Source organism: Perca flavescens, chromosome 17 (assembly GCF_004354835.1).
Source record: "Perca flavescens isolate YP-PL-M2 chromosome 17, PFLA_1.0, whole genome shotgun sequence".
In the NCBI taxonomy this organism is placed as follows: domain Eukaryota; kingdom Metazoa; phylum Chordata; class Actinopteri; order Perciformes; family Percidae; genus Perca; species Perca flavescens.
The window spans coordinates 945,944-967,500 of record NC_041347.1 but is presented as its reverse complement, the minus strand read 5'-3'; the positions used below and the strand labels follow the sequence as shown (position 1 = coordinate 967,500).

At 42.0% G+C, this 21,557-nt stretch overlaps 1 protein-coding gene across 1 annotated transcript in view; it reads left to right on the top strand.

Moving 5' to 3' along the window:
* stk32c (serine/threonine kinase 32C) overlaps positions 1-21,557 on the top strand; it is a 100,891-nt gene that overhangs the window by 50,627 nt on the left and 28,707 nt on the right. The window contains exon 3 of the mRNA XM_028603178.1: positions 12,975-13,126. Coding sequence (XP_028458979.1) covers positions 12,975-13,126 — 152 coding nt within the window. The remainder of the gene's footprint in view (positions 1-12,974; positions 13,127-21,557) is intronic.

Here is a 21,557-nt window from a genome sequence, read left to right as displayed (position 1 = left end):
GTTTTTGTATTAGGACTATTGGTGCCTCGAGTCCAGATAACGTTCTAAGGAAATTGAAGGAGAAAGCACCTCTTGGATTTAATTAAGACAAGCTAAAGGATTACATGCATGAACTAAAGGACTGGTTTGTTAAATGGGTGTGCTTCAGTCGTACTGGTCACTCTCAGAAAACATTGCTCTCATTGTCTTATTCTTTTTAGTCTAGTGGATGAATCTTTTATTTTATTGTGAATTCTCCAATGCCCTGTGGGATAATTATCCAATGACCTCGCAAATGAACATGATCCTGCCATCCAGTTAAAAGGCTGGAGTCAGAGCTGGACCGAACATCTCGCTGGAATATGTAATTAGTCTCATGACCTTTAGTAGATGGGGCATACTATATATTGATTACAGCATATTTGAATCTTTACTCTTTTAGTAGGCTGTACAATCTGGATGGTTTACTGTGCAGTAGGGTTACTACTACTAATAATAGGGTAATATATAATAAGTATTGAAAATTTTGAAGCTTGGTTGGTAGAGCGGGTGTCCATATATAGAGGTTTACTCCTCGACGCAGCGGGACCGGGTTCGAGTCCGACCTGCGGTCCTTTGGTGCATGTCTTTCCCCCTCTCCCCTTTCACGTCTTCTTCTGTCCTATCAAAATAAAGGATGAAAATGCCCCAAAAATGATCTTAAAAAAAAAGTGGTGTCTAACTGCGTGTCAATCACTGCTCATGCACACACATTCATTCTCCCTTGTGGGGGGAGGGGCTTAGGAGACAGTTTGGGGATTTAGCTGAAAAAGGGGGGAGGGACTGAGAAGTTGTCAATGTTGAAGTTTTTTTACTTAGTCCTGGATCTTCCCAATCCTACCTACGGCACCTTTTAAGTGTTAGCTCAACCAAATTGTTTTCATTCCTTTTAAGGGTCATTATAACAAATAATAATAATAATAATAGTGTAATACTGTGACACCGTGAAACTGATATATTCTGAGAAAATCTCATACTGTTGCAACCCTTCCGTGCAGTCTCTGTTGGTCTGTTGAATATGAATTGCTGAATTATTAATGGATTACAGTTGCTTTTTTTTTTAATGGAGTTTACAAGTAGCTGCTCTCATCACAAGCCATGGAGGAACTGCCTTTGTTATTCTGTAATTGCTGCTCGTATGTGCCTCATTAAAGATCTTCAAAAGTTAGTTTTAGAACATGTGGGTAAAAAAACTGCGGTGGCCTTATTTAGACTGGTGGATGTTTGAATGTGTTATTGAATCACAGGAACGTGTTCCTCTGCCTGCCTGGAGCCCACAGCTGACCCTATGGATTAGCTCCAGGAAACGGCACGCCAAGCTCCTCGTTATTAGTGCTGTTCTCCTTTCTTAGCACTGATTAAATAATGATTGTGCTGCAGAAAAACAAAGTTGGTTTCATGCTTCAGTGCTGAAAACTATTAAAAGTGAGCATCGGACGCAAAGAATGTGACACAAAGGAGGGTTTCTTTGAGGATGAGACGGACAGGTGCCCTCATCTGTGGCGTTCCTTCAGGTGACAAAACAAAGAGTCGGCACTTCTAACACTGTCCAGAGACATTGATGTTGTCTTGCCTTTATGTTTTGTGTGTGTGTGTGTGTGTGTGTGTGTGTGTGTGTGTGTGTGTGTGTCTAACAACAAACATTAACATCACCCTAAACCCACTAGAAGTATCACTCCATCCCTAAATAACTTGACAATAGTGACGTTTATATTGATTTTACTTTGGCTGGACATGCTTCTCTCCTACCAGACAGTCCAGTATACCATGTAAGAATAATATACGCCACTGGTTTGTTTAAATACTGAAATGTTGTTACTTAATTCTAACTCTTAAACATTTCTAAATTTAGGGAAGTCTTTGTCTGCTTTTCACATGACTGGCTGAGGTTGAGGAGATGAATAGATCGAAATAGACATACTGTACTACCGTGTGTGTGTGTGTGTGTGTGTGTGTGTGTGTGTGTGTGTGTGTGTGTGTGTGTGTGTGTGTGTGTGTGTGTGTGTGTGTGTGTGTGTGTGTGTGTGTGTGTGTGTGTGTGTGTCCACCTCTAAAAAGAGAAACAGGTGCTATGTGCAGCTGGTGGTCAGAGATTACAGCCAACATCGTGACAGCATCTCACCCCGGGCCAGCGCTGTCGCCTTTCCCGCTGCTTAGAGACGTGGAATCTGGAGCCGAGTATAAACTGGACACAGCCCTTTTTTTTTTTTTTTTTTCTTCAATTGTATTTGCTCATTAACCAAAATACCATTCACGTTAACTGTTGCATGGGACTGGAGCGGTCTGACAGCTGCTGTGCTGAATTCATTGTCACCTGGACCGTGACAGCAGGTTTTACTCACATGCTGTATATGTAAATACAGCTGGTCAAAACACGGGTGTACATTCATTCAGTGTTTCTTCTCAAACAATGCTCCTTTTGAATTGAATCCACGGTAAACAAGTGAATAGTGGGAGCCGCACAAAAAAAGAATAAGTCTGGTGGTATTCTATATTTGTTTCTCTTTTGTCAACAAATCCAATTAAAAGACCAAAACCAGCAAAGAATAGAACGCATATCTGTGTTGAAACCCTGATATCTCTTATACCTCTGCTCCATAGAACTCCATTGTTGTCCGAAACCTTTTAAAAACACATCAATGAGCCACAGTGTTGCACTAGGTGGCACGTTCCTTCATTACAACGAACACAAGCAAACACAAACAAGTGTTTTGAGCTGCCGTAAATACTCACTGGCACATCAAATTTGCAGCTGAAAATAGTTTTCTAAACAAATACACCATTCCGTCCGGATGAAAGAAATTAGATGGGTTTTTGAGCTTTACACTCTTAATAAATAGTACTTTAAGATGAAAAGCTTTTTTAGTCATAAATGTTTAATGTCATGAAGAACTTTAATTACTAAAATTTGAAGTGGACTGCACCCTGAGTTCCTTTTTGTTGGTTGATTCGTGCTGGCTTGAGGCTGGAAAATCCAGAGCCTGTTCTGGGTGAATGTACCAATTGTTTAGCGAGCTCTTCCCCCAGGTGCTCAGTCAGCCAGCCAGCGGAGAAATTTGGCACCATCGTCGGACTCGCCCCTAGCTTCCACCCTGCCCGTTCGAAAACAAAATTACCTTTTATCCGTGACAAATATTTAAAGGAAATCTAAACAGCAGGTGTTCCTAGATTAGACTTTAACAATGAAAACCTCAACCGGGTTGGCTCATGCTGACCATTCGCAATTTGGAGATAATGTTGCAGAATTAATTAGGGACACTTTAGTGTCCATTACTGCTCGGAGAGAATTGGTCTCAGAAGCCATCACTCTGCTGGTGCCTCGGTCCTAAGCCAGCCATCACATCACTTTCATCTCAACGGACTTCAATCTAGGTGAAAATGTCTCCATTCATATGCAAATAGCTTGCTGAACATTCTGCCTTACACATCTCGCCTAAAAATTGTTACTTTCTTCTGCTCCATACTAAACTGGGCTAATGCATTGAATTGCTAATATGCCCAATGAATATATGAATAAATCCTTTTCAAAAGTCATCATTTCACTCCGCTGACCGGCTCCTGGGGATTCCAGATAAGATGGGGACGGTGGAAGATGACTGACAGTCTGATATCTGCCTGGTTGAGAAACATTCCACACAGCTACCACAGTCAATAGTCTTGTAAATCAAGGAAATCTAAAAATAGCTGTATATAATGCAATTGTACGTACTTGGCATCAGAGAATATGGTCAGGAAGACTTGACTCCATTCAAAATTAACGGAGTTTCATGTATAAAGTCTGACAATCAACAACCTACTGGTGGACGTGCACAGAGAATTGATGGCAGTAATTCAAAACAGAGCAATTCAATATTTCAATTACAAACGTTCACCTCTTGGCTGCCTTGAATTATTTCTCTCTCTGCTGCTGTCTGCTCTCTTTAGAGTTCCTTGTTCCTTCCTCCATGTGTAAAGCTGTATTCATCTTGGGTAACCGCAGTCAACAATTAGCTTTTTACAGTGCTTGGCAACACGCTTGGAACTCCAAGATATCTGATGCTACACAATCAAGTCCGTAACATGAAGGGCCCTATCTTGCACCCGGCGCAGCGCAAAGCCTGACGCAAGTCTCTTTGCTAGTTTAAGACCGACGCAGTTGTCAATTTACCGTCCAGCGCCCGTGTCGTTTAAACAGCAAATGCACCTGTGCCCATAGTGCGCCCATGGGCGTGCTGGTCTTACAGGGAGGTGTGTTCAGGTGCATTTTTGGCGTATTGCCATCTTGAGGCAGCGGGAAGTGATCGCACCATTGACCAACAAAAACCTGGTTTAAAGTCAATAACGCAGCATTTTAACAGCGCATTATTAAAATATGCTTAGGGTTATGCACAGCGTGCACACACTATGCTTCTTACACGCACACAGGGAAGCGCAGCAGCACACAAACATGCAAAAGATTACAAATAAAAATATTACGGTGCAAATCTGCCATCATAATAATGTGCCAAGGTCCAAACGCGCCTGGCTTTTAAAGGGAATGGGAGATGACACTCTGATTGGTTTATTGCATGTTATGCCCAAAACACACCTATGAATTAATGAAGACACAAAGTACAAATCTTTTGAACCATGCGCCCGGCGCATGGACCCTTTTTTTCCGATGTCAAACTAGCAAAAGTGGATTTGGACATGCCCTAAACGCACCTGCGCCAGGCGCTTCAACGCTTAGATCGTTAAAATAGGGTCCTAAGTCTCCCATGGCAATAATCTAAATCTAAATCACTGAATGACTTAGATGTTAACTCTTAGTTTCAAACAAACCATGTAAATCAACCTTAACTGCTGTGCAAATCACTGACCTAAAGATCAATATTTTACGTAATGCTCATGTAAACAAAGAGAGAAAGATTTAGATTCCCTCCTTAACTTATTCTTCAAAAAGAAGAGATAATGCCTATTTAAAGTAATGACTTTAATTTTAATTTAATTTTATTGGAATCCTGGCAGTAATTATAAGAATAGCAGCAGCAATAGGATTATAGCACTAATCATTTTTTATTTGGTCCAGAGGGGCACATCAGCCCAAAAAATAGCAAAGGGGCAGTACCTTGAGCCTTAAGAGCCACCCTACAGGGCACATCCTGCATTTAAATGAAGCCACATTAAACATTCAAAGGATAAGTAAGAATTAATCTGAAAGATGATGCTTAATGAATATAACTAATGCACATACTTGACATTGTCATTACCGTTTACTAAATTATACTATAAGATTTATCTCAGTGTGCTATAGATGCTTGCTTTAAATAGATAATTTACCGCACTGAACATTTCACTTCCATATTCCATTGGTCACAAAGTAATGGAGTTGTGAGCAGGGACCAATTTAAATAAAACTCTCCTCAGTAGTGCTCTCAAATTAACAATACGGTTCTGGTTTATCCATCACTCATAGACCTCGTGTAGAAAATTTCTTGATTCGGGAAACCTACCACCGACAATCAAATTATATTTATCTTTTTTTTGAGTAAAATTTTCATCACACACTCGACAGCCATTTTAATTTCAGAGCTCGCCTGCCTACGTGGACATGTTCCACCAAAACAAGTTCCTTCCATATTTTGCAGAGGCACATTACCTGCGTCGGGCACATAGCGCCTCCCAAGACGATTGTGATTGGTTTAAAGAAATGGCAATAAACCAGAGCATGTTTTTATCCCATTTCCAGAATGATGTGTGGACTAGCCAGACCCTCCTCCGCAGCGCTGTGAAGGAAGGTCTGGTTACCACACAACATGGCTCTTTCTCACTCACACAAGGTATTTTGATGTTACATGTAGCATGTGGTGATTGTCTCAGAGACTTTTGGCATGCTCTATTAGAGAATGTAGCTGTTTTAGCTCCCAGCAGAGCCATGAATACAAGATTTCCAAAATATGCTCTGAGCCATGGAGTGTCTCTAAAAATGTATTTCTTGTTCCCAGATGGTGCAGACCTGGAAAATTGCTTGATCATAAATCTGTAAAAGTGCTCATATTATGCTTTTGGGCTTTTTCCCTTTCCTTTATTGTGTTATACACTCACCTAAAGGATTATTAGGAACACCATACTAATACTGTGTTTGACCCTAGCCTATCAATATGGGACAACATTTCTAAAGAATGCTTCCGGCACCTTGTTGAATCAATGACACAAAGAATTAAGGCAGTTCTGAAGGCAAAAGGGATCCCCCCACACCATTACACCCCCACCACCACCAGCCTGCCCAGTGGTAACAAGGCATGACAGATTAATGTTCTCATAATGTTTACGCCAAATTCTGACTCTACCATCTGAATGTCTCAACAGAAGTCGAGACTCATCAGACCAGTCAACATTTTTCCAGGCTTTAACTGTCCAATTTTGGTGAGCTTCCTATTTTTAGTGGAGATGAGTGGCACCTGGTGGGCTCTTCTTCTGGTGTAGCCCATGCGCCTCAAGGTTGTGCATGTTGTGGTTTCACAAATGCTTTGCTGCGTACCTCGGTTGTAACAAGTGGTTATTTGAGTCAAAGTTGATCTTCTATCAGCTTGAATCACTTGGCCTATTCTCCTCTGACCTCCAGCATTAACAAGGCATATTCGCCCCCCAGGACTGCAGCATACTGGATGTTTTTCTTTTTTCAGACCATTCTTTGTAAACCCTAGAAATGGTTGTGGGTGAGAATCCCAGTAAATGAGCAGATTGTGAAATACTCAACAACCCAACAACCATGCCACGCTCAAAGTTACTTAGATCACCTTTCTTTCCCATTCTGACATTCAGTTTGGAGTTCAGGAGATTGTCTAGACCTGGACCACACCCCTAAATGCATTGAAGCAGTTGCCATGTGATTGGTTGATTAAATAATTAAATTAATGTGAAATTTAACAGGTGTTCCTAATAATCCTTTAGGTGAGTGTATATCTTGTTTACAAAGTGAAAAAGCCCAAAGTCCACCCCCAAAGGGACTTACCATCTCCAACAGAAAACACTGTTCACCAACTGCTCCAAACAGCTCTATTGTAGTCCAGCCTTTACTTCAGAGACAAACGTGCGTCACTTTGTAACACACGTTATAATGCTCGCCTAGCTGCTAGCATGGCACGCCCTCATACTCTTCTTCTGACTGGCTAGTAGTCCTTACCTAGGTACTGCGCATGAGCGACTCCCAACAAAGATGGAACAGAAGTGAGATGCCTCACTCTGTAGCTAAAACAAAGAGCTCAACACACAGGGTGAAAAGAGGAGCTGCAGCAATGTGCAGTACAACAAAAATATGGTGTTTTTTGAAAATTAAACCATGTAAACCTTTTCTGATATAGCCTCTAAATACAATTATGAACCTGAAAATGAGCATAATATGAGGACTTTAAGTTGCATATGGGAAAGAGGCTTATTTAAACACTTTTTAGACTATTTTCTGTCACATACAATCATAAAGTACAATGTAATCCTAAGCATTAGGAGCAGTGGACAGCTACACAGCAGCATCAGCGGGGCAACTTGCGGTTCAGTGTCTTCCTCATGGACCCTTAGACATGCAGCTGGAGAAGCAATCTTGTGGTTGAATGACGACCCACTCTACCTCTGAGCCACAGCTACCCATTTGCCTTAACAGTAAAAGGAAAAAAAGTGCCGATAACCTTTTAGATCTTCTTGTTTGCCGGCTTCAAAGGAGTTAATTGAGCCTACCTTCTAGCCCAGCGCAGATGGTAGAGACTGGCCTGGCTAAGAGCAAAGAGAAACTGGGTCTGTGCTGAGCTCAATAAGGGAGATGAAAAAAGGGAGGGCCTGGAGCTGTGTGTTATGCTGAGGACTAAAAAAATAAAATAAATACTCTATAAAGAAGGTACGGGGTATGATTGAATTGATACTGAGACTTGAAATCCAATAGCAGGATTATAAAATTTAAACTGGCAATAAGCAATATTTTCTGCTGATATTACATGTTTGACTTTTCCCCCAGAAAAGTACTTTATTTAATAGGGATATGGGAAGTCCTCTGTAACAGTATTTAAACCATCAGACATTAAAAGTCTGCAGTGACTGACAATGACAATAATATTGATAACAATACCTATACAGATTTATTGATACTTACACTTACAAGAGCAAAAGCGCAATGAATGGATTATACAGTGTTTATCCGCTCTAAAGTATACAGCAATCAATAGCATGTCCCGCTAACTAGCTTTCTACCTACCGTAAATAGTAAGTGAGTGTGACTTTCGAGGCCAAGGAGTCAATCATTAACTAAATATATTAGTTTATATAGGTTCATGGGTTTACAGGTTAAGTTTATGACTTGTCTAGAGTTTAGGCAGACCTTAGTGGCTTTGCTCTGTCCTTTTTTTGTGATTAACAATATTTATTATGTTTTAAAACAAAACAACATGAACACTGAACCCCCTCCCCCCCACTCATCATAACTTAAGACAAGATCAAATAATAACCATAATATTCAAGACAACACAACAAAATGACAACAAAATAGACAACTTGGAAACCCAATAAACATATTATGTATATGTGATAAAACAATAAGCACATAGTATACATCTCTCCACAGCGCACAGGTTCCTAAGTCCTAAGAAACCTAAGTCATTTTTCCATTGTCTACTGTAAACATTCAATCTTGCAATCTTCGTTTACATGACATTTTTTCAAACGCCGCCTCCCTAGCCATCTCACAAGTCCACTCCTGGATTGACGGCTCCCCTTCACTCCTCCATCCTCTTAAAAGAATCTATCTGGCTATCATTAAACTTGTTTGGACCCAACTCTGTGTGCTTATCTGTCCAGTTTAGTATTGACCCATCTCCTAGAACAAATAATCTTGGGCTGAATGGAACCTGGGTCCCTGCAATCAGACATAGGTTAGCATGTCCTGCTCTGTTCATTAGTGGATTTGGGTTTACACGGCAGCAACCCCAACAACATTACATATAAGATAGCGTGATGTAATGAATCTTGTAACATTAAAGGTCCAGTGTGTAACGTGTTTAGTGCCCGTTCACAAACTTGTCCTTTTTCATGAATATTCCAAGTATTCCTTTTGGCTTGAAATTTTACGTTTGCCTTCGCATGAACTGGGGTAGATGCTCCATATTCATGCGCCATCTTGAAATATGTTAGCTGGTAAGGGACATACAGGACATACTGCTCCGCCTTTTGTGTTTTCGCTGTCACATGATAAACTCAGAGGTGCTGCTAATGCTGCTAATGGGTATCGTAGCTTCCCGGCCCCGGCAAGTTTGAAGAAGGAAACGTGGAGGACCACACGTATTCAAAATCCAAATTACAGGAACAGGAGTCTTCTTCTTCTTTGCACAGAAAAAGAAAAAGGATATTGAAAAGAGCAAAAGACCGTTTTTTTGAAGCGTGAAGGCTACCGTAGCTGTAATACGTACTTTGAACTGCGTGGTGCGAGAGAGTTGATTGCGATATACGATCTCAACGCTAGATGGGAGAAATTCCCACACGTTGGACCTTTTAAATGTGAAACATACAGCTTGGAAATACCAACAGAAAGTAAAGCTAAGAAAAAGCAAAATGAGAAGCTGTTTTGGTCTAACTGGTGGAAATGTGCTAATTGCTTCTAATTTAGAGTGGTAAATCTTCAATTGTCATCTTAAAACTGCATAGCTAATGAAAAGTCTTTTCTTCAGTATAATCTGACACTTCATGAAGGAGCAGGAGCAGGTTTGATGAATTTCATCTGTGATGAGTTAATGAATGCGAGAGAAGTAGGGGCACTTTTGGCTTGGAGGAAACAGGAGAGACAGCGAGCCGAGTCAGACCTGGCACTCATTTTCAGCTCTCTGCTTGAAGGGAAACCACGAGCACATTTAAATAGATGCTGTGTTACATCTTGAGAGAGTTCCTCCTGTCACCACATGGAAAATTACCATTTTAACACCTCATTTACTTTGGTGTTCATTCTTAAAATGGTCTTTTTCCCCCCCTTGTAAATCAAGTGACTAAAATCCAACCGTGCAATGGGAAATCTTATGTTACCATAAGCATTTTCAGATTTCATGAATTTTTATGGTTTGTTTGTAATCAAGTCATTTGAATATAGCAGACAACGTCAAAGTAACTCATTGCATGATGAAAAATGTTAAACCATGCATCTACACAGCTTCACGAACATTTCTTTCTGGCGCCGACTGTAATGAGGAGACCTGTGCCTTGGTGGACAATTTTGTCCAGCTAAGGCCTTCTGTCTATAACAGAAATAGCAGGGGGCTGTTTAGCTTTTATGCTTCACAGGATGGTCAAGTGCTACACTCGCAGCACTGGGGGACCGTGGGACAAAACAGCTGCTTAGGATTTATTCCTGAAGCACTTTGACAGCTGATAACGATGTGAACTTCTTGTCTTTTGTGAGGGTTACACAGCCTCTATGTTTACATGCACACAAGAAGCAAGGTTATTGGGAGAAATTAAATCAGAGTGTGCGTTTACATGCAGGGGGTCGGTAATAAGATTCCATCCCGACCCCCCTCCCAGAGCTTTAAACCAAGGCTGACGTATTTTAAGTGTGTTACAAAGATGAGTAATGGTGTTTCCTGCTGCACTGCCTCTTTCATAGCCTACCTCAAGCCTTTGTCATGCACATACTGTGTTAAAAAATCCACATAAATGTAGACGAGGCAAAGAAATCACCTGTGTCCGTTCGAAATCTAACTTGTGGAAACCAGATTTCTCTTTTCCCCGTGCAGGAAACCAGGGTTCTTGTTTACATGCTATTGAATAATTCAGGTTAAAGAAATAAAGGCAACAACAATATTTTTGTGCATCTTGTTAGTCATTTTGTATTTGAAGCCACAGAAGTAGTGTGTATTCCCTCTGGCCCACTTAGACATTTTACTGATGGTGTTGAGCATTTGTGGTATCCCTGTCATGCAAATTAGATCTCACCAACCGTTGGAGACTGCTGTAAAGCCACATTAAAGGATTCCGATGTTTTCAAGTCTATTTTAATACAATACACACATACCATATGCACTGAATGCTGAGAATGGGATTGCCTGCTGTATTCATTCCTCCCCCCATACTGACCATGAAACAATCCCCTATAACTCTCTCAACATACATACGGCATATTAGTTTTTAATGAATCCAAACCTATCCTATTCTTCTGAATTTCATGGTGTCATCAAACCATTAGTCTTGCATTGCCAGACCTATCTCCACAGCGCTGTGTCAGCGTTGGAGTATGGTCTGGCTATACCACCTCTCTACTCTGGGATAGGGGAACAGACGCTCTTGCTTGTTTGTATTTCTTTAAACCAATCACAACCGCCCTGGGTGGCGCTAAGCCCCCATAGCATGGATAGCGAGAGGGGAGGGTCATGCGCGTCAGCATGCGTCTCTCACACGCCGAATGTCAAGGCACTATCGCAGCCATGTACATCCGTTGAGCCAGACTATCCATCCATTGATGGTCTTAAAGGGGCGATATATCTTATTGCCAATATAGTTCAGAGCTTTCACCTTTTAAAACAAGCAAACATGGGGGTGGCCGAGCTACGTTATGGCTAACAGTGCTAATGGGGGTTAGCTCACACTCACCGGTGCACCTTCGAGGTGGGGGGGGGTCACTGGAGAGTTTGCGTTAGCTTCCGCGACGGCAAAGTCCTGACCACGATGGCGTCATCAGCAATGCTAACAGCTCTAGCAGTGCTAACAGCAGAAAGAGTAGAGCTACGACAACGTCCAGCCACCGTGAATCAGGACGGCGTTATCAGCGGTGTGACTTTATGCTCTGCTCAGGGTGCCATTACTCCACGACAGGGGTCTTCAGCGTTTTTTAAGCCAAGGACCCCCTAACGGAAAGAGCGATGGAACGGGGACCCCCTGCTACATACAGTATATTGTAGAAAATGAAAAAAGTTGCATATTAAACTGGGCCTACAATAACATGTTTGGCGGCCTAAAGCCTTCATACCTTTTGTTTGCATAGGCTATTAAAATAGCCTAATAATTGTTGGCATGATTTTAAAAATCATGTTTTAATGTTAAACATACATGTGGCACAGTGAATCCTTAAAATTAACTCTGTGGATGGCTAACTTAGTGACTACCTTACCTAAAGGCCAGTATGCCTATTATCAGTGGGGATTTATATTTGCTAATAATATGTTGGATTCATGTTAAGACTTTTAACATTTAAAAAAAAAACAATAATTTGGAGGTCCCCCTGCATTGACTCTGAGGACCCTCTAGGGGTCCTGGACCCCCTGTTGAAGACCCCTGCTCCACGATAACTTTAGATAGCAAATAGTTGTTTGCTGCTACATTAATGTTCTGAATTTTGCATATAGCCCATTCAAGGTAACACAAAAAAGAGTAAAAACATATTTCCTTATTTGTCTGCAAGGCCGGATTTGCAGCAGACACATGATCTGTGTAATGACTGTGGTTGCCACAGTAATGTTCCTGTAATGGCTCTGACCCCTCTGGAGTCCCGTCCTGACCCTGACCTTTCTCAGCCACTTCCTGACAACACCACCAAAGTTGTGATGAATAAATAATGAGGTGATTTGTTTGAAAGTTTCTGCCACAAACTTGTGTGTTTAAAAATGTCATTAGAGTTGCTCAGCGTGTCAGCATTTTATGCATGGGTACAGGCCGGGCATCTATCTCAACAATCACATTAATCAACAGCTGAAAGATGCTGTGGGCTATTTCTTCATTTGCATAGCAGTGTGTCCGCATTTGTGGAGCTGAAACTTGGCTTCAACACCTTTTTTAGAAGTGATGTAATTCTTTCCCTGCCAATGCAATTCTGCAATTAGAACTGTTTTGCTGTTGTTTTATAAATTCACATGCAGCTTGTGCATGTAAATTGTTTAAATACATGTTTATCTTGTACTGAGATGCTTAATTCTGTCTTTCTGTCTTCTCCCATCTCTTCCTCTTTTTCTCCCTTCTGTCCTTGCTTGCTGCAGGTATGCATTGTGCAAAAGAGGGACACCGAGAAGATGTACGCCATGAAGTACATGAACAAACAGCAGTGCATAGAGAGAGATGAGGTCCGAAACGTCTTTAGAGAGCTTGAGATCCTACAGGAAATTGAACATGTTTTTTTAGTAAATCTCTGGTGACTATCCTATGTTTTTAAACTTTCAATGTGGTCTGCACGGCCCGTGTCAGTCGCCTGCTTTGTCTGTCTGTGCATTTTGTATATGTACCCTCCCGATAGACAAGTGCATGCTCACTCTTAAAGGCAGGGTTGGTGATGTTGAAAAGCTAGCTAAGATTTGAAAGTAGAGTCTCTTCGGGGCTCCGTCTAACCGCCTCCGACCCACACGTAGACGTGCACGAGCACCGCTGCGTTGCTGCTTTGGAGCAGAGCAGCGAAAGGGCCTCAGTTTTATTTCATGTCTCATTCACCGGTAAGCAGTGTTGGGAGTAACGGCATTTAAGTATAACGGCGTTACTAACGGCGTTATTTTTTTAGTAATGGAGTAATCTAATTAATTACTAATTTATTAATCTAATTAATTAATCCCATCGTTGCAACGCCGTTATCATTACTGTAGGGCTGCCACCTCTTAGTCGATTTTCCAAGAAACTTGTGAGCACATTTATGGTAAACACAAGATTTAAAGTGGTGCTTTTGCAGGATTAATTGTGGAGAAACTCAGTTTTACAGATGGTTAATTAACTACATTTATATTGTGCTTTTCTAGTCTTAAAAGGGTGATAGAATGATTATATAGAGTATTTCACACTGTTCCTTATGGTCTCCTAATGGGGTATGTAACATTGGTTGGGCTGAAAATGGCCTGGTTGATATTTTATTGGCCCTTATGCATCCCTGTGTTTTGGCCCTATTTGTAACAAGAGCTTTTCTTCCAAATATGGTATGCTCGTGAATATTTAGATTGGTTGAGCGAATTGCCATAGGCAGACATTAGAGATGCGCGCTGATTGGTTGAGCGAATCCCCAATACACACACATTAGAGAAGTGACAGAATCTCATATTCCAGACACTGCAATGTTTCATTACCAAATTCACTTCTGAGACTTTTTTATGTGAGAAATCAACTATATAAAGCTCAAATATGGGCCGTTTTACGAAAATTGAAGGCTAATTGCAAATATGGTAAGACTGTGTGTCGGACTTCAGCGGTGGTGCTGCTGCCTCGTCGCGCGGCCAGCCTTCCTTCACAGAGCCCGGCCTGCTGTCAGCTCCGTTATGGCTGGCAGCCCTGACAGAGCTCCAGTGCCTGTAACTCCCCTCTTCCTGCTAGCTAAATGGCCCGTTGTGTGAGAGTGAGTGCGCGGTCAGCGAGCTTGTTACACCAGCAATCTCTTGCCACTTAGCTATACAACATATACCTAAATGTCTTATAAAGCTAACAACGGTGTCCGATTTCAAGTTAATTAATGTTTGTGAAGTTTAGCTAGGTGTTTCGTTAGCTGCGACTGTCCCTTCAATCCTATCTATGTGTAGCTACAAATCACAGATAGTTAGCTTAATTTTTGGTCGTAATTCGAGTATATTTACAGTTTGAATTTCGTCACGCCAGTTATACAACATCTAACTAAATGTTTTATAAAGCTAACAACGGTGTCCGATTTCAAGTTAATGAATATTTGTGTGCTGTAAGGGTTTCGTTAGCTGCAACTGTCCCTACAATCCTATGTGTACAAGATTGCGGCTAGTTAGTTTCATTTTTGGTCGTAATTCGAGTATATTTACAGTTTGAATTTCGTCACGCCACTTACACATCTAACTAAATGTTTTATAATGCTAACAACGGTGTCCGATTTCAAGTTAATGAATATTTGTGAGCTGTAAGGGTTTCGTTAGCGGCGACTGTCCCTTCAATCCTAGCTGTGTGTAGCTACAAATCACGGATAGTTAGCTTCATTTTCGGCGTAATTCCGATTTCAAGTTAATGAATATTTGTGAGCTGTAAGGGTTTCGTTAGCTGCAACTGTCCCTACAATCCTATGTGTACAAGATTGCAGCTAGTAAGCTAGCTTCATTTTTGGTCGTAATTCGAGTATATTTACAGTTTGAATTTCGTCACGCCAGTTATACAACATCTAACTAAATGTTTTATAAAGCTAACAACGGTGTCCGATTTCAAGTTAATGAATATTTGTGAGCTGTAAGGGTTTCGTTAGCTGCAACTGTCCCTACAATCCTATGTGTACAAGATTGCGGCTAGTTAGTTTCATTTTTGGTCGTAATTCGAGTATATTTACAGTTTGAATTTCGTCACGCCACTTACACATCTAACTAAATGTTTTATAATGCTAACAACGGTGTCCGATTTCAAGTTAATGAATATTTGTGAGCTGTAAGGGTTTCAAGAAGGCGGCGACTGTCCCTTCAATCCTAGCTGTGTGTAGCTACAAATCATGGATAGTTAGCTTCATTTTCGGCGTAATTCCGATTTCAAGTTAATGAATATTTGTGAGCTGTAAGGGTTTCGTTAGCTGCAACTGTCCCTACAATCCTATGTGTACAAGATTGCGGCTAGTTAGCTTCATTTTTGGTCGTAATTCGAGTATATTTACAGTTTGAATTTCGTAAAGCCAGCTATAGCTAGCCTCCTCTAGCTATAGCTCCATCCAGCCGCAGGCTCTATCAATGAGACTCGCGGACAAGAGGCGTGTATTTCACCGATCGTTTGTTTAAATAACTCAACACATTATAATTACACACATTATAAGAGATTGCTGGCGTAATAAGCTCTCTGACTGCGCTCTCACTCACACACACCTGGCATTAGGAAGAGGGGAACTGCAGGCCCTGGAGCTCTGTCAGAGGACCAGCGTATAGTAGTCCATTTGCCAAAAACCGGTGACTTTGCGCGGGTATGGAGTGCTGTGGGCTGCCAGTCGTAACGGAGCTCAATCGAGCTCACAGCAGGCTGGGGTGTGTGAAGGAAGGCAGGCTGGACAGCGAGGTAGCAACACAGGCAGCACCGGCGCTGAACTCCGACACACAGTCGGACAAAATTTGCAATTAGCCATACATTTTCGTAAAACGGCCCATATTTGAGCTTTACATAGTTGATTTCTCGCATAAAAAAGTTTCAGAAGTGAATTTTGTAATGGAATAGCAGAGATCTGCGCGACCTAGATTCGGAAGACTACCTGATCTCAGGTCAGTTGTGTAGCCTATGTAAATGTTGGGGCGTGACCGTTCTCTTAATACACCCATGGGCTGACAAAGGTTCCGGTTTTTGGGAGGTTGACGTCAACTTCCAGCTTTGTTGGGATTCGCCCGTTTTCAGCGTCAGTTTCAAAATATGAGATTTTCATAGTAAAGGGGTGTCAGTGGGACTTTGAGCTTCTATGTATGTCCTATTTACCCACCGAACTGTCGTTATTCAACTATGACAGGGTAAAATCTGTTTTGCATTCTGTCACCCCTTTAACCACCTCTCAAAGCGCACAGCTCTGTCAATTAAATCAACTAATCGATTAGTCGACAAAATTGTATAAGTGTTAGTTGACTAGGGATTTCCACTGGATGCGTAACAGCTGCGGACCGGCTCCGCTGTGTGTCTGCCGCGTGCTCCGCCGTCCGTCAATACCCACCGGGTATTTTCTGAGCACGGTGTATTTTATTTTGAAAATTGATATTTATTTTGTTTCTGTGCTCGACTTCCTGTCCCGCACTATCTGCCGTGTGCTGAATTGCTGCGGAGCTCTTCGTCGTCCGTCAAAAATAGAAGCTCTGCGTATCTGCTGCGGAGGGCTGCGGACTGACGGAACTGGGACGGAGTCGGGACGCGGACGTTCCGCAGTCAGTGGTAATACACACACTGACTTTAATGGAAACCTAACGACTCCGTCGACGTTCCGGAGACGTTCCGGGGACGTTCCGCATCCAGTGGAAATTGCCGGTTAATTTCTTTAGTCGAGGACAGCCCTACATTACTGAGACTGTAAAGTGGCGCGTTACTACAATTTGGTTGAAGGAAGCGCGAGGTGTCACGCTTTGGCTGCACATCAGCTGCCTGGAGAGAGCAGGGGTGGGGATGATGACACCATTGCAAATGCGATGATGATTGGCTGGGTGATGATGATCACGCTGTCTCACTGCACGCTCTGACTACCGCTAAACACAAGACAGCGACAATGGCGACAAGCCAGGGAAATTCAAAGGTAGCGTTCTCGAACTGGAAGTACCAGCACTACTTCTCGTTCATTGAAATTAAAGACTAAGAATGTTTATGTAACATGCACGCTATGCCCAGGAAATAATCATACTGAATGTTTAAAACAAATGTGACTGCTGTTAGCAATGCAGCGACAACGCACATTCAGCTCAGGCTCATACGCGGTAGGGGTAGATTGCATACAGCATGGCAAGGTGGTGATGGCGCAGTGGATATGGCCCATGCCTTTGGTGTGGGCGACCCAGGTTCGATTCCCAACCAATCAACCAATGTGTCCCTGAGCAAGACACCCAACCCCTAGTTGCTCCCGAGGCGTGCGACCTCTGACGTATACAGCAATTGTAAGTCGCTTTGGATAAAAGCATCACCTAAATGACATGTAAAGGAGGCATTTCATTGGCCAAGTGGTCTGCGAGGCAGTGATTGGTGGGTGTTTTTTACAGGATTACACTAGCTACAGATGACAGATCTTTTTCGCTCCTTTTTCAGAGCCCATAAGTTATTTATTACTGTCGGGATATACAGGCCATTTCAAACGATGTGTAAAAAAGCGTATATTGGAAGTAGTTACCAACCCTGCCTTCAAATCTGTTGCATCCTCTCAGTAAATATTATGTTGCTAGTGTTGCATGCACTTTATTTTCTGCATTTGGCACTTAGTGGGGAAAGAAAGTTTTGTTAGTTTCATTAAGGCTTGAAACACAATTACAACTATTACTTTAGGAAACAATTTACACAGCAGAGATATTTTGGGATATTAATTTTTTCTCCGAGCCCATGAAGCACACATTTGATAATTACTGTGGTTTGAAATGACCTTACTCTTCCCTCGAGTCTGATATGTGGGTGAATGGAGGCTGCTTTCATTATTCAACACTCAACTCCGAGTGGGACACATTTCTAAATGTAATTGGGGACCTGGCGCGGCATTCATGGCATATTACACAAAGCACTTTAGCCCTCTATAATTGGTGATGAAATGAAAGATATTGCACATGTCTATCTTCTCTAAGCAATTGCTGCTTTGTTATTCACTCATTCCATGATGGATTGGTTATGTGTACTGTAGATAGCGAGTAGATGAATGAAGACAAAGTCAAGCTCATTCCCTCAACAAGTTGTGAATGATTTAGGTTTAATCTACAGGATATTTTTGCCTGCTGATGAAGCCACTCTACTAGAACAAACTGGGGGCATTTTAATGAGCGTACAGTAGTAGGCCTGTGTATTTTTTTATAGTATAGTTCCCTGCAGGAGAGTATGGCTGCCAAAGCCTTCTGTGTTCTAGTTTCCCATGTGGTGCTCTGCTCTCTCTCTCTCTCTCTCTTTCGTACTCTGCATCCAGCACTATTTCAAATGGCCATTAGTGACAAAGATGCTATCATTGTGGGAATGAGAAGTTTCACACTTCACACCTCCTCTCTCTGCGTTCTAAAAGTTGGCTTCACAGAGATGCTCCACAAAGAGCCTGTCCGTCTCACTGGGAGCGTGCGTGTACAGTAGAAAACGAGCTCAGCCGCTTCCCTCATACACACGTTATAATGGTCACATACTCCGCACACAGTCTTAGTTGCTCTGGATAATCCACATAGTGTCATTTACATCCACAAGTATAGCAATGAGGATAGATGCCATAAACATTAAAGGTGCAGTTCACGCTAATGCACCTCTAGTGATATCGATACATGCAGAGGATTTGTATTTCATTTGCCAAGGATATGATATTTCTACTTCCACTCCAATTCAAATTAAAACGTTCTCATGACAATAGGAAAAATCCACCAGCAGTTATTCTTAGTTACTCTCGGTAATCCACAAACTATGGTTCATAGTGGCAGTACCTTTGGTGAAAAGTACTTCCTGTGATAACCGATCATTGTGAGGACCAAAATATATAATATGAAGTGAAAAAAATGTAATGCTTTGATCACCACAAACAGAATTCCATTCACTTCAGTTGTTTGGAACTGTGTACGTACCAAAGCTTTCTGCAAGGCTATAGGTACATTAAGATTGGTACAAACTTAACTTAAAAACTACATGAGCTTTGCTGCCTTATTGAGCATTGCTCTTGGCTCCTCAGTCGCTTAGAGTCAATAAGCCTTTGTTTCTGAATTATGCAATGTGCTCGGACCCCCTTATACTTGCAAGCAACTCTAGTTTTCTGTCTAGTAAGTTTGAATGGGGATGAACGGACCCTTCAAAGGGCCTTCAGACGGCTTTTCTTAACAGTAGTGTGCCGCTCCCCTCCCTCATCTTGCTCAGAGCTTGCCAGTTTGAATTTGGCTGGCCCTCTTAAAAAGCATAGGGTAGCTGTCAAATCTGCATAACACACAAAGCTTCATAGTGAGGGTTGCAGGGACCAAAGGCACATCATCCTTAACAGGCTGTTATCACTGCCGTCACATTGTGTGACAAGAGAGGGACAGCATGTAAAAACAGCTGTGCGATAATGTCTGAATGCAGCTGTTATTATATGAATCTGTCGGTGTAGCACACACAGGCCCTGAACTTGAGCAGCTGTGTTTATGTTGATGTTAGTAATAGTATCACCAGACTGGTCCCACACAAAGTCACCAGAGAGAGTGACAATGTGTATTTATAATAGCCTTCATGGTACCCTCATTGTACAATCCTACAGTCAGAAGCTGACTGAAATTACAGTTTGGATTGGTTCCATCCTCATCAAGTAAATGGATTCATCCAGGACTGCTCTTGAGATCATCTTCTGAGACTGAAGCTTTCCTGTGTTTAGCTTTCTCAGTGCACAGAAATGTATAATTGAAGGAAAGCTGTTACTTTTCCTCCTTAAGCTGGCGAGAGGAGAGCACAGTGAGACATAAAGGAAATCAATTTATAGCTTGAGTCGATGGTAAGTTTGTTATTTCTGCCCCAGTTTATGCAGACACTCTCTGAGCATCTGTGCACGACAACATTGTTATGTTCTGCACCTGTATGCATCGCAGACGGCATCTCAGCCGGGCAGGTAATGAGATAGGACTGATGAGAACGCCGCTTCATCTTCCCATTGTCTCCCTTACTGTACTGTATAACAACCGGGAGCCTAATTGGTTCACCGCGTGGGTATGTTGTTTAACCAATTCCCTCTAGATCAGACAGTTGCCAGTATCCATAGGCTTGTCAAATGTTGAGATTTCTGTCGCTTTTCAATTATGCACTAAAGTACATTATTAATGGATGTGCGATAGTTCAGCTGGGGATTTTTGGGATCTGCCTATTCTTCCTAAAAAAAAAAAAAAAAAAAAAAAAAAAAGATGCCAGTCACGAGAAATGCCAGCTTTGATAAAGCTTCATAGGAGTATTTTTTTAATTGATGCAGTGCCAGGATGGAGCCAAAGAGACACTTGAAGAGAGAATGCGGGAAAACACTCCAAACCGCTGTCAAAGAAAGTAATGATTCCTGCAATCAAAGAGGAGGGCATCGAGTAGAGAGGAGGTGTGCACAAGACAGCGCTAAGATATTGGCATTGATTTGTTTTGTCAAAAAAAAAAGGTTTTTCTGCAGCTCTAACACACAAAGACATACTTTCTTTCCTGAAGCGGGGTTTTGATTTCATTGAGACAACCTGAATTCCTCTGTGCTTTTGAACAGCTCCGTCCGTTGCTTCAGAGGAAATTCATTAGGATGCAACCTTGTGAAAGCCCACACTGAAACCCGTCAGCAGGGTAAAGGCTGCCTTAAGCCGGGCGGATGTCAAGTATACAGCCCACAAGAATTTGTGCGACCATTCCCTCGCTGCAAAGATATGATGTGTAGGAGTCGAGGGTACACTGAATGGATTACTTCGGAGGAGGAAAAATTAACTATCATCTACTGTACGCATCAAAGCCACACAAATCCTTGTAAGGATTTGTGACACATGAGAAGACGCTGACTTCGTCTTTCCCTCGCATATGTTTGAAACCTCAAAGTGCAGGGGTCATGTCTCCCCACCCAGAAGCAGAAAATAACCAGCATTGGGGGGGCGTAGCAATGAATTTGATCCCCTGGTCGACAGAGTATAGTACATGATTATAAAAGCACTGCTTCGCCTTAAGCGTTACATCACAACAGATCACTCTCAAAACAGCGTCACCCATTCTCCCTGAGGACCCAGCGATGCAGCAGTGAATCATGACCAAATGGATCGGTGTTAAGAATGGAGTCGCAGATCGGCGAGGGTAGCTAGGGTTTGCTGCGGCGGCTGTTGTCAAAGAGTTAGAGCTCTGAACACACTCCCTTGGGATCGTCTTAAAGGATTTTAAAGGTTTCATAACCAAAATAGTGGTGAGTCATCGGAAGGAGTGGTATATGACTTTCCTCTTACTGTCCATCCCTTCATCAGAGACAGAAAACAAGCAAGAGGAGGGGTGAGGATGGA